Source organism: Xiphophorus maculatus, chromosome 17 (genome assembly GCF_002775205.1).
Source record: "Xiphophorus maculatus strain JP 163 A chromosome 17, X_maculatus-5.0-male, whole genome shotgun sequence".
Lineage (NCBI taxonomy): Eukaryota > Metazoa > Chordata > Actinopteri > Cyprinodontiformes > Poeciliidae > Xiphophorus > Xiphophorus maculatus.
Genome location: NC_036459.1, coordinates 15,369,682 through 15,395,063, shown reverse-complemented (window position 1 = coordinate 15,395,063; position 25,382 = coordinate 15,369,682). Strand labels below are relative to the sequence as shown.

At 39.0% G+C, this 25,382-nt stretch overlaps 1 protein-coding gene across 7 annotated transcripts in view; it reads right to left on the bottom strand.

Moving 5' to 3' along the window:
• Positions 1–79: 79 nt before the first annotated feature.
• The window catches only part of LOC102225879 (lymphoid-restricted membrane protein-like), a 33,817-nt gene continuing 8,514 nt past the window's right edge, over positions 80–25,382 (bottom strand). The window contains exons 15-40 of one of the 7 annotated variants that reach the window (XM_023350181.1): positions 24,689–24,835; positions 24,196–24,297; positions 22,969–23,120; positions 21,500–21,614; positions 20,460–20,733; positions 18,843–18,895; positions 17,312–17,408; positions 16,768–16,948; positions 14,764–14,851; positions 11,805–11,851; positions 11,619–11,707; positions 11,363–11,496; positions 9,210–9,294; positions 9,047–9,101; positions 8,936–8,963; positions 8,586–8,726; positions 8,102–8,236; positions 7,851–7,998; positions 7,731–7,768; positions 7,582–7,638; positions 6,700–6,761; positions 6,394–6,492; positions 5,045–5,164; positions 4,290–4,316; positions 3,766–3,917; positions 80–2,987 (exon numbers count right to left, since the gene is read on the bottom strand). In XM_023350181.1, coding sequence (XP_023205949.1) covers positions 2,845–2,987; positions 3,766–3,917; positions 4,290–4,316; positions 5,045–5,164; positions 6,394–6,492; positions 6,700–6,761; positions 7,582–7,638; positions 7,731–7,768; positions 7,851–7,998; positions 8,102–8,236; positions 8,586–8,726; positions 8,936–8,963; positions 9,047–9,101; positions 9,210–9,294; positions 11,363–11,496; positions 11,619–11,707; positions 11,805–11,851; positions 14,764–14,851; positions 16,768–16,948; positions 17,312–17,408; positions 18,843–18,895; positions 20,460–20,733; positions 21,500–21,614; positions 22,969–23,120; positions 24,196–24,297; positions 24,689–24,835 — 2,769 coding nt within the window. In that variant the 3' untranslated portion in view covers positions 80–2,844. Of the gene's footprint in view, positions 2,988–3,765; positions 3,918–4,289; positions 4,317–4,999; positions 5,165–6,393; positions 6,493–6,699; positions 6,762–7,581; positions 7,639–7,730; positions 7,769–7,850; positions 7,999–8,101; positions 8,237–8,585; positions 8,727–8,935; positions 8,964–9,046; positions 9,102–9,209; positions 9,295–11,362; positions 11,497–11,618; positions 11,708–11,804; positions 11,852–14,763; positions 14,852–16,767; positions 16,949–17,311; positions 17,409–18,842; positions 18,896–20,459; positions 20,734–21,499; positions 21,615–22,968; positions 23,121–24,195; positions 24,298–24,688; positions 24,836–25,382 lie in introns of all 7 variants that reach the window. The other 6 variants (XM_023350178.1, XM_023350182.1, XM_023350183.1 and 3 more) reach the window with 6 other exon arrangements.

Sequence of the window (25,382 nt, the reverse complement as noted above, 5' to 3'; positions counted from 1 at the left end):
GCTAAAAAAAATCTGATAACTCATAAATTGCATTCATGAGACAAAGGAATAAAATACATAGGTATATGATAAATATTTAGAAGTTTTTTTTTTTTTTTTTTTTTTACATCCAAAAGGTTAATTTTCAACAAACATGAGTGTCATGAATCAGACTACAGATCAGATAACTCATTTTGCTGCCAATTTTCAAACACTGGCTGAATTTGTTTTGAATTTTATTTATAATACCAATAAATCATGCATATCCTGTCATATTGTTCCTGAATGGAATAAACAACTGCTGATCTTCAACAGATGTGTCAACCCCCCTCCCCCGCCTTTAAAAAAAAAAAGAAGAACCACAAGTTACACCAGGATTTAGTTGCATGGCTCAGTGTTTACAGCTTGTTTGTCCTCAGAGTGCAAAGAAGGAACTGTGGAATAAATTCAAATTTAGAAAATTTGAAACTAAGATTTCCCCCCCCTCCCTCAAAGCCACGTTTCAGGACCCCACCACAGAAACATGGCCGGATGTTCCCCTTTACATTTGCTTGCTCCTTCTCGTGGACCATGTGGAATGTCGAATGGGACATTCAGAGCTCTTCCGCACACCAACACAACATCACTAAGCTGTGCGCATGCAAATTATTACCAGCAACATGTCTGGTTCAGTTTTGTAACTTCTGCTTTGGCGCTACAATTGTCTGCTGTTTTACAATTTGACATTTACATCAACACGAGAGGGAAAAGGGATATCCTTTTTCAAATAGGGAAGTGCATTAAAAAGCTGGCTCCATGTTGCAAATTATTGGCTTGTTGGTTAATACACTGCCCTGTAAAAGTGTTCATGCTCCTTGAGCTTTTCCACCTGGACTAGACCAAAGCAAAGTAGTGCATCAATGTGAAACAAAGAAATAATTTCGTGCTAGAAACACAACAGGTCAGGGGTAAAGTTGTTGAGGTGTTTGAAGCTGGGCTTAGTTATGAAAACACATCATAAGATATGAACATCTTACAAAGCACAGCTTAAACCCGTCAACTGAATATGGCAACAATACCCAGAGATGGCCATACAAGGGCAAAGAGATAATTTTTCAGAGAAGAGCAGCCTTGAGGCCCATAACTGGAGGAGCTGCATGGACACACAGCTCAAAAAGAGAATCTGTCGAGAGGAAAGCAGTCAGTCATGCACTGGGCAAATGCAGCCTCTATGGATGAGTTGTGAGAAAACTGTAAGAAGATCACCAAGAAGTTTGCCACGAGCTCTAGAGAGGATAAAGAAAGCATGGTGTTCTGGTTCGATGAGACCAAAATTTACTTTTTGTTCCTATAGCCAAAACTCCGTGGCATTAAACGACCACTGCAGGACAATGCTATCCTGGCCATAGCATTGCTTGAGTTGTGGCAGTGGTGCGCAGTGCAGAGGTGGAGCAGGGAAGATGGTTAAGATTAACCTTGAGAACCCCTGCCCCCCCCCCAAACAAAACCCTATAAAAGCTACAAAATATACATTTGGGAGATTGAATTTAAATGAAAACCACCATTTTGAGATTTTTGTTTGTAAAAACATATCACCTTCCTTCACACTTGTGCACAAATTTCTATCAATCTCGTGAAATCCAGAGAAAATCAGTTGAAGATTTGTGTTGCCATGTGACAAATGACAGCAGAGTTTGCATGGCATTAATACTTCTGCCAGGCATTTCAGCTGGGAGGAAAGAAGAGAGATTAAAATAGACCAAAACAACTGAAGTACTGCATCATTAATTCCATATTCCAGGTGTGTGAGCGTCTTTTGAGGATGGATTTCCTATGGCCAGAAACTTCCATTACGGCTTTGTTAAAACCTTCTCCCTTCCAGAAGCCTGGTTGATTTATAAATGGTGGTATTAGGCTAATGCACTGACACGTGTATGAATGTTAAATTTACACTGGGATGCAGAACGCATTTCATTGCAGAATAGGCTACTTTATTTGTGCAAAGATCCATGCATCCCTTTTTGGGACATACAAAAGTGTATTCAATTGAAAACTGTGGGAGCCACAGAAAGAAATAAAGTAAAAAGAAATTAAGTTGGTGTTCAAACTTAAAAAGACAAAACAAGGTGTTGAACCTTAAAAAAAAAAAAGGAAAAAAGTTTGTCTTAAATCCATAACAATTACAATACCAGTACATACCTGGTGATGTTTAGCTTTGAGGTAAAAAGATTCATCTCTCTCCACTCAAAGCTAATAATTGTATACATTTCAAACAAAATAAACCCATAGCCAGTGTTTGTAGACTTTAGCTTATATGAACAGTATAGCCAAGTCAACCGTTATGTTCTGATACCAGAAAGTTAAATAAAAAAAAAAAACTATTAAAACATTTGTAGTCTTTTTAACTTTAAGCAAATGAAATGTGTTTCAACACACTTGTGCCATCATTCCTCATAATTGACATAATCGGTCAGTGCTAGGCCAGCTGTTTTTGACACATCGTGATTTAAGTGAATGTGTTACGTCATGATCAGCTGTTTTCAGCAGCACTGATCAAAACCATCATGTTTTCAGGTTGCCCCGTGGTAAAAACATTGTCAGCGCAACCTCTCCTGTAAACACAGAGACGAGCAGAAACACAGACTAAATGAGCAAACATGATCCGATACATAAAAATCATCTGTAGGGTTGACCATCCTCCCAGCCCCAAGGCCTGGCCTGTACTGTTAATGCAACTCTTGATTCAGGAATATTCAGGCACCAGTAAACGTCCCATCAGTCTCTGCTCAGGAGTGGTAAACTGTCCGTCATCGCCACGCTGGTGCGAGGAGACGTACTGCAGAGGGGATGAGGGGCTCAAGAACCACCCGCCTCACAGTACACCGTCTACACAGGTGGTTGTCCGTTATGCCGGAGCCCAGTGTAAGGCCACAGCAGCTGCTGGATGGTCATCCAAGAGTCTCCTGTCCCCACCGGCGCTGCGTCGACTGCTGGCTGCGTCACCAAACTGAACAGGAGTGCAAGAAGGCCTGCGTGTAATACAAAGTGGGAGGTAAGGCTTTGGATTTTATATTTCAGGATAGGCATTTTAGCCCATTAACATATAAGCTTGGTAAACAGATGAAAAACACAGAAACAACTTGGAGTTTAGGGAGATTCAAAGGAAGAAATGTAGTAAGATTCCTCCAGGTAGGTAAAAGTGGCTTATTTTGGCATGCACAAAAGCACAGCAGTCACCAAACTCTTTCCTTTACAACTAATAAACAGTTTTCCTGGGACAAGTTGTTTCTCCACCATTAGGACAATGAGAAGCTGGTACATGAGCATGGCTGACCGGTTCTGATTGGTCGTTTCTGATCGGGAGCTGTGAATTTCTTCAGACGGCAACAGTAACTCAGAGAGAAGGCAAAGAAGCTAGATTTTTTTTTCACAGGATGTCTCATGACATAGTAACAGTTTTAACAAAGATGATAGAAATTTCTTTCATAAAAAGTTACATACCCCAGCTTTAAAGGTGTCAGGGAGAGCTGAGTTTAATTCAAGTTGGTCTTGTAAAAAGCAGCATCACTAAATTTAAAATTGTCTGGAAGGTTGAAGCCTTTGCACATCAAACAGTTTTTATTACATCCAGATATATAAAACCCTATAATAAAAAAAGGATGAACTATATGCTCATATCTGATTGCTTGTGATGGAACAAATTAAAACAGAAACTGCATAGTGTGGCCAACTTTGTTTCTTCTCCTGTTCATTTTAACGCTCTAATAAGACATGTATATCGTTTTTAGTAGAAGCAGACGTGTTTACCTGCTAGCACAACCACAATAGCCAACCACAGCCAGAGCCCTCTGCTTCCTCTGGCCACTGCTGCAGCCGAGGCCTTGGAACTGGTCAGGTTTTGGGAAACAGACTGAGGAATTCCTGGATCTGTAGTTGTGGGGCTGGACGAAGGAGTTGGACTGAAGGAACAAGAAGGAAATGTTAGTCAATGATCACCTGAAGCTATTCTATGAAGGATGTTTAACCAGAGGGAAAACTGTATAGCAAGTGAGTCAACTTAACAAAAATGAATCATGATGGAGGTAAAGCCACCACAAGATGTTTCAGGAAACATCAGTTTCATTTATGGTAAATTGTGCGATGATTAACAAGCAGTAAATTAAATGAAATCTCAAGTTAGATCCGATGTCGGAAGCCACCAGTTTTGCCGTTTTAAAGATAGACAAGCATTTATATCATAATGACCAGAATGCAAAAACTGTGCAAAGCTCTAAAGAGGTCTCATTGGTAAGCAGGTTGGAGAACAAACTTGACAGACGCTCTGCACTTACAGCAGGACAAACAGTTCATCCTGACTCCTGAGTCATTTGTAAGGAAGGAGGGAAAAGACAGATGGAAAAAAAAAACAGCTCATTATTTGCTTGCGTGCATAGGATAGACACTTGCCCCACCGTAGAATAGGTTCAACCACAAAAAAAACAGCTTGCACAGAAATAGTTAAAACACATGAATGAATTAATATTAGGGACAGAACAACAAGGTTGGCGAGGATGAACATGGAATAGATGCTTTACAAAAACAGTCTGAGCTCCGGCCTCATGCAGAAGTCACAAATCAACTCTTTTGTCACATTCATCTCAACTCAGAAAAGTACGGCAAACGAAAGAGTTTAATGTTAACAGAAAGGCGCAGAAAGTAAAGAAGTTGGCCCAGCTTAATGCCCTTAAAAGAAACAGTTTCATCACTTAGGAGGTTCCTCAAGTTCCTTTTAACTTTCAGACAAATCTATGAATGTTACAGATGTTTCCTCCAAATTATTACGATTTCAGGTAATGATTCGGGCAAACTGCTGGTGAAGCAGTAAGCATCTGCTGTCAACATGATAGTTATGCATAAAATAACTTATTAGATTAGGACCTAAATTTGAGTTGGCAATGATTACTCTATTGGTGGTTTGCATTTAAACAAAGAAGACCGCAGGAACCTCACTGAAGCCAAGTGATCAACTCTTTCACTGTGCTTTTACATTTTGCTTGCATACAGTAGTGCTGCAGGAAGCTGGTGATGTTCTTTTGGTTTCACTAACGTCTTCTGGGGCAGAAGGAGAGAGGCGAGTATCTCAGTGAGGCTGGACCTCCTCTTTTCCTCCAACACCGCCTCCTTTGGCTCGTCGTCCGACTGGCAGTCTGCGCTGCTGCAGGACGGCCTGTGGGCGTGCACGGTCATGCATTCACAAACTGTGTTCAGAACAGTGAGGCTACGAAACCACAACGTTTGATGAGCAGACAGATGTCATGCATGTAGAGCACAGAAAGAAAAAAAAAAGTTGGTAAAGCTGGTAAGATAGACACCCAAAGGACTTTAAAAAAAAAAAAAAACAAGAATAATGACGATTTACATTTTAGCTAAATATGAATGCATTTCAAGTCAAGCAAATTACAGCGGTTTGAAAAATATTTATACCCCTTGAACTTCACAAAATTATTATTAGTATTCAGCCAATTCTTTGCAAAAATCCATTTCTGACTGAGCCTTGTACTTTATGTCTCAAAGATTTTGATCATTTTTGCAGAACCTCAGTCAACAATTTTCAAGTCTTGACGCAGATCGTCTAAATTGGATTGAAATCAGGACTTTGGGTCACTCGAACATATGGTTTGACTGAAATGATTGAAACTCTGGCTGAGTTTTTCAGCCATTTTATTAGCACAATCAAGTAACTATACTACCTCCAGTTGTTACAAAAACCTGTATAAATGTTTTCTTCCACATGCTTGACGTGTCACTTTTCATTGCATCAAACATCAAATGGATGCAGTGAAATTTACGAAGTCATAAAGTGACAAAATATGAAAAAAAAAAGAAATTCAAGGGGTATTAACATTTGTAGAAGGCGATGAGGATGTTTCAAAACCAGAGCATTAAGCCATAAAGCAATTTCACACCTTTACATACATCAAATAGTAATTTTGGTAAACAAATATAGAACAGTGTATTGGATGGTGTCATAAACCAATTAAGACCCGTCTCTGTGCACAAACAGCAGCTCAGGTCTTAGTGGGTTTGCAGCAGCACAGACCATTAAAACAGCCGATTTCCACAGACACTTCCTCATGCAAGGAAGTGCATGAGGAAGTGCACGTCCTAATGCATAAAAGATGGCTGTCGTGTGGTTTAGTGTCATTGCTGGGTTTTTTTTTTCTGGGTTTCTGATCAACTTCAGTTTTTTTTAGTTCAACCATTTGGCTTGTACACTCAAAATGAAAACACGTTTGCCCATCCTCTCAAGAGAAAAAAGGAAATCAATTCTTGCTTAAAGAATAAAAGCCGATCTCATCCTGTTTCATAGATAAAAGGTAAAAGCCATCTTTATGCATGAGGGTTTGCTTTGAAAAGACCGGGGTGACACAGCCAGAGCGACGTCCATCTCCTTACCCCTTGGTCATGTCAGGGGGGTCTTCAGTGTCAACCCAGGCCGCAGAGCTAACAAACCGTTTTAGCGGCGGCCGTGTCATGCTCTTCCCTGCCACATTCCTGGAAACCATCGTTATCACATAGGGGCATAACAAAAACAAGCCTCCAAGTAACAGTACACCGTGGAGAAAAGTAAAACCGAAAATAACAAAAGGAACAGACAACTGAAGAAGTCCACTTTGAATCAATGCAATGACATTTTCCCCAATATTTACTCAATGTCTTCTCTCGTGCATGGGGAGTTTTTTTTTTTTTTGTACTACTTACCACGGGGATCTCCTGGTCAACCTCTCTATTTCACTCTCTGGGCCATCTTGACCCATTCTGGGCTGTAACAGAAAAAAAACAACACTTTTGTATTAAACAAATTAGAACAATGATCATCATAACTACTGTTAAAAGAGGTCCAATTTTCCAAACCGCTTTATGAGGACATGATTGTGTTTTAACCACAAATTAACCAGACAATCTCTATTGTTGGGTTTTTGCTTGTTAAAAGTGTTCTCAGATTCAAACCACCTCCTAAATTATGGCGCCACGTCTGATCTTATTCTGAAAACAGTCGTGAGTCAAAATATGTTGTAAAGAGCATCCTCTTTATTTTTGCATTTCATCACAAAACAAACAGCATTGCCTTTTTTGTGTGTGCAGTTTTCTGTGATAGAACACAACTATGTATTTCAAAAGTGGAAGGGAGAAAAGTGATGCAGTTTTCAAACAATTTAACAAATAAAAATATGAAATGTGTGTATTTCACATATTGTCCCTTTATGGTCAAGAGGTTAACAAAAAGCCAGTGTTTGCTTCTGATTTTTCTTTTCTTAATCTTTTTTTTTTTTTTTACAAATAAAAATGTTTTTCTTTTGCTTCACAAATATCCTCCACTGCGTGTTGGTCTATTACGTAAGATGAGTAAAAACTATATTCAAGTGTGTAGTCGTACTATGACAAAATGTGGAAAGGTTTTTGATAGTAGACATATTTTGGAAACATTAACTGAATATGAGTTAGACGTTGTTCCTCAGCATAATATGTGTTTTTGTTGAACTTTTTGTTTCATTAATTTGTTTGAATGGCATCCATCTTTGAGAAATCGACTCCCAGGAAGATAAATCTAAGTGCATGTTGCTGACCTGTAGTGATTCTTACCATGCCAAAGTGAATGTTTCCAATAGCAGGTGTGCTGACTCTTCTGGATCTCTCCTGCTTTGAAAAGAAAAAAAACAAAACTCATTAAAGCCAGAAAAGAAAAAGAAATCACACTTAATTCAAGTCATTCAGGTCCAGAAGTAACAAACCGTGTATTTTGATGGCGGCTTCTTGCCCCGAAAATCATCTGTCAATAAAAAAAAAAAAAAAAAACATTATTTAAAAGTTGGTTAAAAGGTAAGAAAATTAATTTGAAAAGTTTCATTTGCCTTTTTGCGTTTGTGAGCCGAACGATCTCTCACTCTGCATGAGCGCCTCTCTCAGCTCGAGGAGCTCAGTGTGTTCTTTAGTGTACGTTCTCCTCAGGTTCTCGACGTGCTGGATCATCACCTCCACTGCTTTACCAATACGATTCTCCTGTCGTCCAGACAGAGTGTCAGTTTTTGTCAATGTCAGAAATGAGATGCGAAATGAAAACAAGAAAAAAACTCTAGTTTTCCTGCAGACGTCTTCATCTGACCTGGTGAATAGCTCCAAGCATTTCAGAGCGACTGGACACTCTGGTCATGGACTGGATCAGAATATCTAAGTTTTTCTGGAGCCTCTGGATGATCTCCATCGACTGGCTGTCATCTTCCGACAAAGGAGTGAGAGCCTAGGAGGGAAAAGTGAGGCAAAATGAAAATAGGACATTAGTGACTACACCTGATGCAGATGCATTTAGCAGAAGATTCAGCAATTCACAACGAAACACCAAACAACTCCACGTTCCCACAAGATATCATCAAGCCATCAGCAGTATTTCATCTTTTTTTAAAAATATGATTTTAAGGGCCAGAAATACCAAAAATCAGCTGATTTAGAAGATTAAATTAATTCCAACATTCATTTAAGCTTCTGGAAATAAACCAACATTTGGCTCAGTTGTACTGAAGTGGGGGAAGACAAAACATGCAGGGTAACTATTCTCTAAGAAGTGAAGAGTTAAAGGTTTAAATTTGGACCTGCAACAAGCCTTGGCAGCTGGACACTTCTCTGCGAACATTTTCTTCTGCAAGGTCACGCGACCTCTCCTCTAATCGAAGCCTTTTCTCCAGGGTGAACAGATCACATTTGAATCCCAGTGCGAGGCGCTGGAACTCTGCCTGAAAAAATAAAACGCATTGCACTGCAGACATTTTCATAAAAGCTATCTAAATGGAAGAAAAAAACTCAGATTTAAAGAAAATTATATCAATCTGGATTAGAAGCATTTACTCTATAACTATAAATTAAATGCGCTTCTTATTCCTAAATTAGCCACCCAAACCAAACAAATTCTTCACATATTCCAAAAGTTAGTTACTCTGCTTACCTCAATCTCCTTATCAGTAGGTGAGGAGCTAAAGAAAGAGTTAGAGAGAATCATTCCTTAAATAATTCAGGGCTCGTTTTTAAAAAGGGTCATAAGTGTCTGTTATCTTACCTGTTCCTGTCGTCTTTGAAAACATCGTTGGAGTCAGAGATCACGGATGAATCCGCTAGAAAACGAGCCGGTAAAAGTTTTAGACCAAGCAAAACTTTGAATTCACTTTAAAGTGTGAATTGGCTTTATATTCAGGAGCTTTCAATGAATGCGTCTGACTCACATTGTCTCCTGGAGACCAGGCTGATCTCACTTGGTTCATCCTGGATATGGTTCTTCTCAACAGCATCCATGATGTGTGCCAGACTCTGCAAAGTTTGTACAAAACATTCCGTCTCTTCCTCCGTTTTTTGCATTTCCTGCTCTGTCCCCTCCATTTCAGACAACTCTTTACTGTCCATTCCCGTCTTTTCAATTGGTCTTTTTACTGCTTCCTCCTTCCTTTAGAACAATCGGCATGACTCTTTATTATTTAGAATGAGCCTCTCCTTATTGGAGATAAAAATCAAACTGTTCTCTGTTCTTCCCTCCCTCTCTTCAATAGGCTCACACGGTCGTACACATGCAAAACTGGAAGGACAACAACTTTTTCCAGTTTACATGTTCAGGCTGCAATACACCAAAGTAGAGTCTTGTTGTGGGTGGAGGAATTTTATCTTCCTGTTGCAATCTTCACTCAACATTTCAAGTTGTTTAAGGAGACTGCTGAAAAAGGTTGCAATATTTTGGAGCATGTTCTAACTTTGTTTGCACTTAATGGCACTAAGAGCAGCTTCTTGATATCAGTCTTACAAGCTAAACACAAAGCTAACTGATTGATGAGGAGCTATCAAGCATATCAAGCTACAACAATAAGCTTTTCCAGCACCCTGGCTTCTAACAAATCAAGAAGCCAGCGTTGCCCTGTATGAGTTAACCAGAAAACTAGATTTTTGCATTCAATTTTACAAGCTACACCCAGGCTTGAGACCTAAAACCTAGAGAATCTAAGAAATCAGTGTCTTACAATCCCACCTGACAACACGAAGTAGGCCAAAATGGCTAAAAAAGCAGCACAACATGCCCAGATGTAAAAAGGTTTGAGACTCAACGAGAAACAAATTCATTGACATCTATCGGTCTAGAAAGACGACAGTCATTTCCAAGGTTTTAGGGTTCCAGGGAACCACAGGTAAAGCCTGTATCCTCAAGGGGAAAAATAAAACATAAAACAATGACGAACCATTTCATGAGTAGCTCACCTACCAAAACTATTCCAAGAGCACATCAACGATTCATCCAGAAGGTCATAAAACACACAACAACAGACTGCAGCACTGTAGACGTTATTTTCCTGAAATTCAGTCACATTTTATGGTTCAACAAGAATGATTGGGCTACAATGAAAGTCACTGTACAGTTCAAAACCATTCCTGGTACAAATGAACACACGACCATCTGACATGCACAAAAAAACCTGAACTTCAGGAATCCAAACTTCTTTGTGAATATATGAACTGAAGAAATGAGTTTGTGCCCTTAATGTTAAGTCAGCTTATGCTATGCAACGGGACACTAGAAAATCCATCTTTGACTGGTCCAATCTAAAACATTCATTCTTATTTTTTGAGCTATTCAAAATCTCAACTAATCCAAAACTTCCATTGGATTTTATTTGGGTTTTGATGCTGTATTCAGCCTGTTCTTGGTTGAATCCCCTCTAACTCGGTTGAATTAAAATATTTCTACAAAAAAGAGGGGTGAGGCATTTGCTAGATTCCTCCACATTAATCTAAGAGACGTATTGCCATTTGATTAAAGTTGTTGCAACCACCAGTTGCACAAGCAGTCATTAGCTCACAGGGACAGATTGTGAGATGTGAAAAATGATCTGAAACACGACAGAGTGACAAAAGAGCAAAAAATAGATTTGCAAAGAGCCAAATAATTTCACATCACTGTATCTAGATATGTGGATGAAAACCCTACTTCTCATTTTTCTATTAAATAAATTAAAAGAGTTAAAATTATGTTGCTTTGATATATTTGTAGTGTTTTTACAGAGGTGATGCTTGTTATAAAAGGTTGAAAACTGCTCTTTTATTTCCTGTTTTGCAGGCCTAAAACAAACAAACAAAAAAAGAATAAAAATCCTCATAATACGGTTTCCCCCAGTGTACTATAAGCCTGGCGGGCCACCAGACTTTACTTGCCTCCCACAAGGCCAAGTTTATTTATTTATTTATTATAGATTTTAAGACTTTATAGTTGGTGTTTAGGTATTGCTAAACTAGGGGTAGGTATTGCTTTCCTAGAAAATTGATTTTTATTTTAAATTGATTTATTTAAAACAATAACTAAATCAATTTATACAGTCTATTTTATGCCATGGCTTACCTGTGAAAAGGGGAGGTTAGAGGATGTGCTGCTCTTTCCACCTCCTGATTGGCTGTTTGGTACAATCTGTGATTCTGACTGAGGAGAGCCGCGCTCAGAGGTGTTTGGCCCATTGCTTGTGAGCTGGTTCATCGCTTGGAAGAACATTAAGCAAGTAAAGATTCAAAGGTACTCATATATGTAAGAATGTGTCTGCAAAACACCATTTGTCTATTCTGCTTTCAGACAGATTAAATGTTTTGTTTGCTCCTTTTACCTGCAACATTGGTTGGAAGAGCTGGACCGTCAGCTGTATCATCCTGAACCGTCTCTTCTTCCTCCACCAGCACAGGTAAGGGACTTGTGCTGCAAAAGAACACACTTTACAGGTAAAACACCACAACACTGCAAATCTGAAGCATAACTAAGGGGTGACAAAAAAACAAAACAAACAAAACCTCACCTGTCCTCAGCTGCTGATTTATCTCCTGACGGGTCACGACTAAGGCTCTGAAAAGAAAAACAAGAAAACCCCTGAAGTTTAAAAAAAAAAAAAAGGCTTTCCCTCTCTCGTGTGTCCCACATGATTTGATATTAAAAAGAAGAACCACAGAGCGTACCTGTTCCACGGCAGGGTAATGCCATCTAAGCTTTACAGAGCGTGGAAGAGAGATGAGGCTGACTTCTTATATAATGTGAAAGTCATGCACACACAGAGAGAGATCTCTGCAGCTTTATAAGTGTGTGTATATCTGGCTGGAAGTGGTACCAAGTTGACACAGGCATAATACTAAGTGGTGGAGGCGGACTGCCTGAAAACGGCGTGAACGCTCTCACACAATGAGAGCGAGGTGAGAGCTCAGATCAGTGCAGTGGCATCTTGTGTAATGAGTGTACATAATATCCGTTATGACGCAGTCTAGAGTGAACAGGTTTGGTTTAACGTTTCACTGAAAAACAACAAAAGGAGAACTTTTGTATCGTTTTGTACTTAAAGCAACAAATCTGTCAGCTGCCAAGAGACCCATAACGTTTGAACTATGATAACAGTTGAAAGACTTTTTTATTCATTCGCACTTATTTATGTGACAATAAATCAGCAGTGTACAATAGCTGATTTGTTTTCCTATAGTCTAATTTTTCAGTGTTAAAAGTTTAGACTTTGGATTAAAAACAGAACATAATAAAATGCACCAAGAATCTGGCTGGTGTCGAGAATGGAATGATTGCCAGCCTGATCAGCCGGTTGGAACCCAGAAATCAAGTCTTATTTTAATTAAATCAACAGACCAAACATAAGCACTGACCGCAGCACTCTTCAATGTAGAAGTAAGTTCTGCAAGAAAATGACTCAGCTGCTTTGGACTTAGAAAAACATTCACTTTTGCATTCACACTTAACTGACTATCCTGCATTTTATCAGTTGACTACTGGATTAGGATCTAGTCTACACACAGCCGTGACCTGGATTAAGCAGGTATAGAGCAGAACATCAGGGTTGTTTAGAAGAACAACCCTGATGTTTTGTTCAGTCGGTTAATTTCGACTGAACAAAATTAGACAAATGGAGCCAAGGTTCCCCTATTCACCCATGCATTCCTTAAATCTAACAAAAATGATGTAAAATGTTAGTTTGTGCTGGTTTCTGGCGCAAAATTTCTCACCCCTACCAATATTGTTATAAATATATTAAAAAAAGTTTGAGGGTAGGTCAAATGTCAAAAGATAAATAAAAATATTTTGATATTTCTTTTGGGTTGGACCACCAGGGGGTGCTGTGATCTTTGAGGCGGTATTATGTACTTTCTACCTCAATCAAGTAACTATGTTACCTTGAGTTGCTATGAAAATGCTGTATATCAATCATGACTTAAAAGGAAAGTTGACGCTTTGAAATTGGGCCTCTGTCTCTTTAAGAATCTCCTGCTCTCTCAGACACTTCGCCTTCAGCAAGTCATCACAGCAATGCCTTTCCATTATGTCGTTAACCAGGAGCGTTGGACAGAGAAGTGGTTGGTATGATGAGCTCAGCAGGCATGCAGTTCCACCAGTGCTAACTGCTGCTACTGCTAGTCTAGAGGAGCTGAGTGGGGAAGGTATAGAGGAGGGGTTTTCTGTGAGGTGGAAGCTCAGCTGGAGACTGCAGCTCAGAGGAGGAGCTTCGAGGAAATAATCAGGGAAAGCGTTTAGACACCCTGAATGATTTCCACAAGAGATTAAAGTATATCTCAAACATGCATGAAGAAATCAAAGCAACACTCCTATATGCTTTTGATGAAGGAATAAGAAAGCTAAAAAAAGTTTGATTTTATATAATACTGTACTTTTTAACATTATGTTGGGATAAAAGATTCTAGCAGCAAAAACCACTATAGAAAAAACTACTGACAATTTTTGTTTGAGTTTGATATAAGTGAAGGCACCCAGCTTAAATCTTTTTTAGATCAGGGGATCCGGGTCCAAAACTTGAGAGCTACCATCCCACAACAATTAGACACGTCCCTGCTCAATCACACCTGAAATAAATGACAGAACTCCCTCATCAGCAGCTGCAAAGTCCAGGCAACAAGCCATTCTATTTGCATAGGAGTCTCACCTTACAGCTATGCAAGGCAACTAATGTGGCAGCACCACATAAAGCTTGCAGCCACAAAAATCAGCAGCCAACCAGCATCAATATAAATACCAGCTTCAAAAGAGCATTTAAAGAGCCAAAAACCATCATAAATACAATTACTTTCAAAATATATTGAATCCCTGTAGTTGTCGTCATTTTATTGTGTGCAATAATGTAATCATAAAAGTACCACCTGGATTCAATACTGGGTTCATAAGAATGGTTTAACTGTAATTAAAAATATCAATTTCTGATTTTGTAATAATGCACAACTATAATGTTAATGAAGAACAGACAATTAGCAAAGTCGTATACTGCATTATGAAAATTACACCGTTTCAGAAGATTAATTAGGGGATTTTTATTGTTCAAATCAAAAATGTTAATTTTCTGCTCGTCAAGGAAATATTTCTGTTTATCACTTTAAAGTGACTACGATTCTTTTATTGTCCTTCGTAAACACATATGACACACCGTTTAAAAACCTGAAACAAAAGTAAATTAGAGACCAAAAAATAAATTCTCAACACTATAAGTCATTTATAGTGATAATTACTTCACATACTTAGGAAGAGGGTTCAGTAAAGCTGGAGACCATCTTGATTTAAACATCTCTGCAAAGCTCAGAACTACTTTTACTTTGTGCTCTGAACTGAGTCTTTTCACCATAAAAAAAAAAACAGGGTTTGACCAAACTGACTGTGTCAAAAAGAGGAAGAGGAAGCAGTGGCATGCTGATGCTGAAGAGAGGAAACTCTATTCCCCCCACATATATCTCTATTCCCCTCTATTCTCCGTTACTAACCTTATGCCGGTTCATGTCTGCTGCGCTTGCGTCCAGCTCGTCTTCTTTCTCCTCCACTTGCCTGAGATCCTCACCGGTCGACAGGATGCTGACCAAAAACGAAAGGTCAGAGTTTAAGTGTCAGACACTATGCATTCTTTTAGATTCTTACTGTGCAAAATTAGACCACAACAAACTACATCTGATCTGACAGCTGCTGCAGACACAGACGGCTTTAGTCTGTTTGGAGGTGGACTTTGTCTATGCAAAGCACGGCCACAGAGATACCAATTCAACTGGGAGCTCCTCCTACACAGAAAAACACCCATTTGACTGGCAAATATGGCCAAAGTCATAGGGAAATGAAACTAAAATGCCAATTGCACTTGCAACTGGTGAGGCTGGTAATAAAACTCAAAAGCTACTGAAATAAGCAAAAGGAAGATGCACCAGCAGGATGCATGACAAGGTCACTTTCTTCAGTGCTGTAATATAAAGGTGTGATTCTCATATGCAACCATCTGAACAGCTGTGTAAAACCTATTTCTGAGGGAAAAATAAAGACTTAGAAGACACAGCTGTCGCTCTTTTCCAATTTGCATAGCAGCATCAACCAAAGTATTATTTTTTTTAGATCTGCTGGCTGCTGTGTCTGTCACAGAGCAGCAACAACATTAACCATCAGTAACAACATTCTTCAGGATATTCTAGTTCTACTTTTACCTTGGATAATCCCTTTTTGTCCATGATGTGTTGACATGCAAACATATAGTACAGACACACAGATGACCAGAACAACAAGTGGCAGCTTATTTTGCAACTGATTCTTGAAACTTGTCATGTTTCCTATTAGTTAGGTAGGGTGTTAAAGTATATCAAAGTTTTAAAACCATTAAAACTTTGTGCTACTCTTTTTACCGCTTAAAATAACTTTAATAAGATGCTGGCTAACTAGCTGTTAGCTGGATGAAAGACAGCTCCTAGTCTTTTCTCAATAACGAGAAAAATAAATTCCACTTTATGGAAATACTTCCATGGAGTACAAAAGAAAGAAGAACCAACCTTAATAAAGTAATGTTCTTTTAAAACTACAGCTGCTTAGTTTTATGTGGCATGTCGGCAGTCAAGAAGCCAACTGCAGGGAGGTTTCCTCAGCAGATAGTCTGGCTAATAACGAGCAAATATCAGCTTATTATACGTTATTAATATTCAAGAAGAACTGAAAAATGGTTCAAGCAAATAGGAGACTATTACTACTACAATTAGGCCAGTGTTTATTCTATATTTAACTTTATTTTATGCATCAAAATCAATGTGCTGACATTGGACTTAATAAAAAACTGTGCACCATCAGATGACATGTTCAGGAGTGTCGTAATACAAGCAATGTGTCAATTTGCACCTTCAACTCCCAAACTGGTTTTGTTTAGTAATTCTCTCAGTGATACAGATATATCTATAAGTTGTTGACCTCTGCTTCCTCAACTTTTTCCATCACTAAATCTTCTATTATGGTTGGGTATAGCTTATTTATTTTGGATTATTCTTCTTGTTGACATGTTAATAACTCAACTATCAAGTTGACAGTCTTCCATGTGATTATTTGAACCATATCTTAACATCTCTGATGGTGCTTTTCACGTTGGCCTCTAGTAAGACATTTTTATGACAGAAACAAACTTTTCAAATATATCTCAGGGTGTAATCAATCTACATATAATATTCATAAAAAGTGAAGTTTCCAATTTTGTGAAATACAACTGCATAGTCCATCATTTTCATAGTGGTAGGAATATTTGTTACCTTATAGTTTTAACCAGAAACAATGTAATATCTTTGACACAATGACATTTTACTCACTGACCCTTTAAATCTTTACAGTCAGTCATATATAAAAAGTACTCTGAAGTATTATCAACGAGGCACTAATGTAGAAAATACTTTACTTTAGAGACCTCAAGTGGTAAAGACAACAATTGCAGAGAATAAACGCAAGGCAATTTCCTTTTGAAAACATCTACTCACCTGTCGCTCTGGGGAATCTTCTCATCTGCTCCGGGTGACGCGTCGCTTGCAGAAGCCATATCTGCTTCTGCAGCAGCTGAATCAAGAGGCTTGGTGCTGTGATCCTGTTCAGCCGGTGAGTTTAGAGCTGGAGCTGGAAGGCTGGAGTTCAACTCTGGAAGCTCACTTGTGTCTTCACCTGCTGAGACAAAAAAAAAAAAAAAAGAGAACAGAATTAAAAAATAAAAGAGCCCATGGTAAAGTTTTAGATATCAGTCACAATAATCTACTTAAACTTGCATACTGACAGCAAAGCACCACATTAAGTGGTTTAAGTTTGAAAGATGACAGGCTCCATGAGAAAGGCTGACGATTTAACCAGATTTTGAAAAATCGTTCTCTGCTCTGACCAAACAGCTTATTGAGTGAGTAAAGAAATGAGTCATGCCTCGGTTGAATTTTAAATGCTGTCAAGTACGGCTGTAGTCTAGGTGACATTAGCAGCAGAAGACGGTGAAACAGAAACGGAAAAGAGGGAGAAAGAAAATTTTAAAAAAAGTCTCACTGTTTTCTGAGAGGGACAGAGCAGGGAGAGCAACCGCCTCTGGGTGTGTTATGCCGACAGCCTGTGAGTGGGCGCTCAGTGGTACTGCTGCCGCCTTCTGAAACGCACGCAAACAAAATGATAAACATTCATAACAGGAATGAGGGGAAGATCAAACAAGCAGCTCACGTTGAACACACACCAAACAGCTGGCAGAAACAAAACTTTGCCAGATGAGAAAGTCTTGCATAAGTCAAACTCCAGCTGATGGCATAAAGACTCGGCACATCAGTAAGACTTAATTAAGTTTTGCATCACCTTCAATACACACAGTTGACAGCATGAATAATGCATTTAAGTTCTATAAATCTCTTAGGTATTAAATTGTTTCAGCAAGTGGGGAGAATGGAAAACATCCAAGTTTAGATACTGTCTAGCTTCAAATCATTCCTTTCAACTCGGTGTGATCTTAAGGTTTCATCATAGCTGTTCTATATTAGGGAGCAGGCAGCGTTAGTACAAATATGGAGCCTGCTGCCTCAGAGCAGAGGCAGTGAATCATGATATGTGAAGAACTATTTGGTAGGCAAATGGTAGGAGAACAAAAAAATGTATGAACAGTATCAGAACTTGGGGAAATCACAATCTCAATAGCATTTCAGTTGATTCTGAAGTATGATGAGCAAATGGTTCCTTTAACACAGCAGCAGGAAATACCTCTGCATCTAACTGCAAAACCGTGCAAGTGTGACTGAAAACCTGTGAGAAGTGTGAAAACAGATGAGAAATTACTCATAACCTGCCAGTAATAAGCTGATTTTCATAAGTAAGAAGTCAAACTAAAATATTAACTTATTTCATAACAGCTTTCAATATGACACAACAGAGAGCAGCTTTAAAGATTATATAGAAATGTTAGATATAGCTTGAACCTTCCACCATTTACAGCTGAACATCAACAGTGACATTATACTCCAAGACAATAGAGCTTTGAAACTTAACTTATCTGGATCAAGAAAAATAAGCATCAAATCGGCTTAAATAGTCGCTCTGCATTTTAAACTATTTGTCAGTCTACTACTAAACTCAATTTGAGATGATTAACAGGTTGTAAGAGAATAAATTTGCACTCCAATAGCATTTATAAAACATTTTTCTGAATTGTAATATTGATGGCAATGTGTTTTATGAAATAAATAAAAGCAAAATGGCTTTTATGTACATGGTGGTTCTTGTTTTTTTTACTGTGATGCAAAAAAACCCGCAAATTCATTCATTTTTATCAGTCTGGAAAGTGTTTTAATGGCATTTCGAAGGTTTTGGGACCCAAAGGGATTAACATGTGGACCCCTAAATGGATAAAATTAATCATCTGAAAAAGGCACATTGTATTTACTATGTTTTTGTTGGAAAAAAATAGTGAGATGTAAAAGAAAAAGACATACAAGTGTGAAAAAAAAATCTGGAGTTTCTTAATCTACTGTTATGTTTCTTAATGCACCTCATGTAAGCACACTCCATTACTGCATCAATTGATTTGAGGTTATTTTACCTGCAAAGGTTGACAAATAACCTCAAGTTCTGACTCTGTGCAGGCTGCAAAATCTGTAACAAAAAAAAACAAGAAAATTATTTGCAATGAAGGGAAGTTAAAGATTCCTTAAAGCCTGGGGGGGAAGAACATCAAATACCCAAAGTTTTGTCTCAAGTGTCATAAAACTGCAGCTTTACTGTAAAAGCACATTGGCGGGGCAGATGGGTTAAATGACATGTATGAAGGGGCGTTATGCTTATATTCACCCTGTTCCGTTTGTCTGCCTGCCAGTCACTCATGCAGGAAGAGAAACGGGGATTACCATGCTCAGTTCGGGGGCTCAGACCACTCGAACACCTGGCCATAGAAGGAACTTGAGGAAGCCAAGAATTCTGGAGATGTGTTGACACACTCACATCACACTTTGTCTCTCTCACACAACGTTGAGAAGATCAGAGCTACAACCACCATAGAAGGCAGGGGTCTATTTCCAGGGGCCACAGAATGTGTGCGTCCATATAATGGTAGAGCGTGTACTGCATTGGTGCTCTGAATGTATGCGCAACCCATGACCCCACGGATCATGGCAGAGTAACCTGCTGTCACAGACACAAACACGAAGGACAAATAAGAATCAAGATTTTGAGGTACTAAAGTCCCACAAAAAGCTCCAGCATAATGAGGATCATGTCGACATTTGTCGAATGAAAAAGAACGAGAGCAAAAAAAAAACCAGAATATAGCTGATGCATTTGACTAATCAAATCAGAAAGTGGCAGCCATTATTATTTGAGTTAAAATTAGCAGCAGATTAACTGAACTCCAACAAATGGACCCTGTTGTCTGGAACTGCAGCGTTCAAGATCGTAGCATGTTGGAGCAGCTCTGTTATGTTAGTTCAGATTTGTTCTTTTTCTAAACCTTTTTCATAACTTTCTCTTTAGATTTTAGATGGTGTGCAGCTGGAAGAATCTGAAGACTTTTTTACTATGTGTAACCATGGCAACAATGTATATTTTGCAAGTGGAAGCAGCTAATTAGCATTTTAGAACCTCGAATAATACATCAACTATGACCCCAAATCTCAGAGGAAATAAAAAAGGAGACTTCATGCAGTCATGAATGTCACACATCAACAACCTTCAGTCAGAGGCCTCTTCAGATTGTTGCAAGACAGACTGCTACCTGATATCCTTCCTGCCCATAACCTCACCATTCCCAACAATTTCAAGATAATGGGATGACATGAGCTACAACAACATTTAATTTCAATAGCAGCATGTACAGTGTGTAGATGATGGAGCTCATCTGAGACAAGACCAACGCCACCAGTCAGCTAGTGTACAACTCGGCATCAATGACCAAGATTGTTTTCTTCTGCAAATCTTGATTTGACAAATACTGCTCCCTTTCTCAACTTCTGTTTGAAGACCCTACTGTATCAAATCCCTGCTGTTTTTTTTTTGTTTGCTCTTGGTTCATGACAAACTGATGTCAATACTCATCACTAGCTCTCAATGGACAAAAAGATAAACATCTTAACATAAGATCTTTTAAACACTTTAAATTAAAGATCTGTACCAAAGCATGCCAATACATTTATCATGCAAACAGGTTACTGTTGCCACTGCCTACCTCGTCTTCCTTCAGATGTGCTTTGAGCAGGTTGAACGTCCGTACAGATGAAGGAGAGAGGAGTGGATGTATCTCTCACTTTGCCTTCCCCAGGTGTATCCACTACCATCCACCTCTTCTCCCCATCCTCTTCTTCAACTCTCTCTGGTGAATAATCTGGTTTTTCCTCAGGGCTGCAGTCTTTTTTCCCATCCTGCAGCCAGGAGTTCCTCTCTGCTAGTTCATTTTTCAAGAAGTCCTGTAGAGCAAACTCTTCGTCCCAGTCCAAGTCAGGCTAAGAGAAAAATTGTAGAAACAAGAAAAATGCAAGAAAACAGGACAAATCCCATTGATGAAAGTGCTGGAGGTGGCACAGATAAAGCAGCTCATCCAGTTGTTCCATTCCACCACTCACAATCTGAAACCTATGAGACCAACTGCACCATTTGAATGTACAGGTACTACTAATCTTTTAAGATTTGAAAGTACCATGGCAAGTACGTGTTCATTTAATCCACGAAAAAAAAAAAGTTTTATCCAAGAGCAAATTACAAGAGGGATCAGGCTATATTCAACCCCCGAGAAATAGTTTTTAAATTTTAAATAAGTTTCAAACATCAGCAACAGGCTGTTTGAATAATTTGAAACTAGGAGCTGCATTACAGCAGAATGATTTAGTCACTGTATGCAACAGCAGTGCCACTGTAATGCTCCAACATGCGCAAGCACGACAATCGGAGGTTTAACAAGTGTGTAGGTGTGTGGCCTTATTAATTTTTTTGCGTGGGCGCACATGTCCACTTAACTCGCTGGCTCACACTCGGCTGTTCTCTACCAGATGCTCCAGCTGTCTACAAACAAAACAAGCTGCATCACTGCACCTGATAGATCAAAGTGATAACTGTGTTAACGTCACGGATTACGCATTTAAAGTATTAAAACTGAAACGTAAACCAGTAATACTCAAACCCTAAACACCTAGACTACATAACGTGTTGCTTGCTTTAACATAATTAACACAATCAATTGTACAATAACATCCCTCTCCCCTCCTCTCAGACCTCCTCCTCCTCCGGCGCAGGTGTTTGGCATGAGGCCTCTCTGCTTTCTTGAGATATCTTTAGCTGCTCCAGTTCCTCGCACAGCTGCCGCTTCTGGTTCTCCTGCTCCTGCACCCTGGAAGACAAAATCCTCCCAGTTAGATTTTTCCAAACAAATGGCAGCACAGGTGCGCAGAACTCCCAAAGCGTCTGGAAGTATCAGAATGAAAATGTGCACAGCTCCTGGATGAAAATAGACATACGGTACCCAATCCGCAGGCCCATGCAGTGTCCCATTCTGTTGCCCAGGGTGACCAGCGCCAGTTCTCCCACTGGCACTGTATTGATTTGCTCACTTTATTTCTGTAGATGTAGCCTTTAATAATGCAGCACACAGATTAAGATGTGACTTATGTTAAAGCCATGCCTCTGTTTTACAGGCCGTACCTGGACAGCCAATCCACTCTCCCTCTCTGGTCTAATATCACACTGGCCTAGGCCTTTTATACATCTGAAGGGGATGGCTGTCTCCATAAACACACATCCAAACACACACAAGCTTGCAGCACATGGCAAATTCTCTCTCTTTATTGCTCTCTCTCCCTCTCTCTCTCTCACACACACACACACGCACGCCCACACACACAGTTGGAGTAAAATCCAGGAATGGCCCAAACTTAGTGAGGTAAGCCTTTTGGGGTCGCTGTGGTCAGGATAATTAACCGGTCTTTCCTCTTTTCAGTACAACTGACTAGCCAACTGAGACAAAGAACAAGCAACAAAAAAAGGGATACTGTGATCTTAAAATCTTGTCTGCTGTTAGCTTTAATTAACTTTCAAGAGAAGAATGAACAGAGAACACAGTTTCTACACTTTTTATGTTAAAGTTTTATACTTTTTCAGTTCTGGGTTCTGAGAAACTTTACCATGAATTCATGGACAAGATGTCTACAGTGGTCAGACTTTAAATATGAAACATGCAAACAAAAACAATAGACAGAGGGACTCATGGATGAGTGATGGACTGACAGATGGAAGAGAAATCAGACAGAAGGACAAAAAGATAATCAGATTGACAAATGGACAGAGGGACAAACAGATAAATGGCTGTTAAGCTGTATCAGCTGGAGAGAGACTAATCAAGGGACTGACCGACTGATCAACAGATGGACAACAGACGAACGAACAAATGGACAAGCAGACAATAGGATGCTGGTTGACAGTTTTAGGGTTGCTTAAACTTCAAAGATGATCCAATTTAAAATAATCTATTTTTAAAAATGACTCTACATTTTGAATAGTTGTTGGTAAACAAAAAAATGTTTTAGGGTCTCTGTCAGTCAGTACTGAAAAAGTTATAATTCTAGCTCCGCCTACAAGAAACTGATTCATCCAATACGATCACTCTAAACCTATTGCCTCCTGTTGTCATACCAAATATCCACAAATTCCTCCCATCCAGTCAGATCAGACAACCAGAATGCACTCACCTGACCGAAAGGTGGAGGATCTCAGTGCGGGATCTCCTCATGTTGCTGGCCATTTTGATCAGCTCCTTTTCTAACGAGTCGGTGTACTGAGCCAGCTGGTCCAAGCCAACAGCCCAGTCTGCCCTCCTAGCATCGAGCTCAGCCTGCACCGTCTGCAGGTGGACAACGCAGAGGGGTCACCGTCTCTCCAACAGATGAAATGCTACAGGCTGAGCCACCTGTAGCATCTTGTTTTAAAAATACTCATTTCCCCTGTCGTACTGAAACACCACAACATAAAACTAACTTGTGGCGCTTTCAGCTCAGGGGCACTAATGCTTTCCGTCTCATTGGGTATGCTTTTTGCTGTTTGACAGTAGAAAGCTAATAAATGCAGAGTGGCAGCAACACAGAAGGTGATGGGAAAGGAGAAAAAAGAAAACACAGTGAGGAAGGAGGAGGGGAGTGGGTTGTGATGATGGTACAACACTGACTAAATAGCACTGCTTGGATGGAGCCTATTATATAGTTATATAAGCGAGATCTCCAGAGAGGAGAAATATTGTGTGGGAAGCAGAGAGAGAGGGAGAAAGAGAGAGATCAGATACAGCGATGTGAGGAAGCGGAAGATGGAGAACACAGAACTTTGTGACTCATATTAGGTATGAAAATAGCTTGTTGCAGAGTTAAAGGCAAAACATGTAGACTTTTATAAAGTGTTTCACCAAAAGCTTTAGCTATACACAAAGTGTTCTGAATGTATTCAGAACAATATTCAGAATTTTTAACATTTGTGAACTTGTGTGGTGTCAATTATTTATTTAATTCTGCTGGAGACAGAAAAAAATCATTGATTTAATCATAAAATTGACAAAAATAAAAAATCAACCATTTTAGGATGTGTGAGATTGAGAAATCCTAGACTGAAAACTCAACATGACATGAAGCAGCTTCCATTTCTGTATTTTATTCTATTTTGATGTATGAAAGTAAACAGTCTAAACTTTTGATGGATACATATCAAAACTACAAGGTTAGTTAAAGTTAGTCATTTCCTCCTACAGAATACCACTACTACCATCTCACAAATTGATATATAAAAGAGGCCAGCAACATTAAATGGCCTGAATGTCTTAAATGAAATTGAATAGTAAACGACAATGCCACACAATATTAGCAAACTACTCAATCTATGGTGATGCAGGGAGCCACAGTTAAGATTTTTAAATTAATTGGAGTGCATCTGACCTGAAGATCAGGGTTGGTGTTACTGTCTGACTGTGTGTGGTTATCCATCATGTTTTGAACTGCAGATAAGACGCAGCTGGCTTCTTCTTTGAAATCTCTTTTCTGAAAAACAAAGAGAGCATACTATCAAAGCCAAGGAAGTACAATAAAAGCAAAATTTCTCAAGACACAAGTACTGACCTTCATTTGAAATACTGCTCTAAACCTAACCTATCATTATACCTTTTCTAGTCTTTTGCCCTTTGGCAATGCACTGCAGTTTTCAAGCACAGGTTTCATGTCTTTCTACACCTACAGAAACACCTTATACACACTTTTAAAATAAAAAACTATCCACTGTTGTGTTTAAATACAATTACTAGTAAATGCCAGTGAAAATATAGCAAATATAACAGTATGTTGTGCTCAAACTGGATGGGATCTGGTTATTCAATAGTCAACAGATTTATCAGAAGTTCAGGTCATGGTTTCAGACGCAATCATCCTCGATTACCAGTTTGTTTAGGAGACTCTTGTACTCCAGAGAAACATGTTCGGTGTTGGGTCCCTGCAGCATCAGGAACAACTCTCTGTCCAGCGTCTCGTCCAGCGAAGAGACCGTGGTCATTGGAGTGGAAAAATAGTTCACTCCAGCAGAAGTCTGGAATCATAAGTGATTTTTTTTTTCAATCAATTAGCAAAACCTTCTGCACAAAAGCTATGTTATAACAAAGGATTACACCAGATATCAGAATAAAGATTTAATTTGCAACAAAAATTAGGGATGTTTTCATTTATTTACTCCTTCTTGTGGCATTTTAGCTGTATTGAGTTTGACTGCATGTAGGTTGACTGGAATCTGACCCAGACTGTTGAATTATTTTGTGAATCATTGGAAATGAAATGAACTGGACTGAATTCGAGCGAATCCACAATCATATGAGGTCAACAAGGTGTGCCCTCATATGACTAATCCTAGACCTTTAGTGTTTAATATTCAGTGGTTTCCTCTTGGAAACATGCTGATAAGAATAAAAACAGGCAACAGTTGTGCTTTCAAGTATCAGATCAGTGTTTTAAACCAGAGCAATTACATTTCTCCAGCAGTTAGATATGAGATGCATCACTTTCTATCACTTTGAGTCACTTTGTATAAGACTGAGTGGTAAAGAATATCAAGTCCTTTCTTGTACAAAAAGGACTTGATA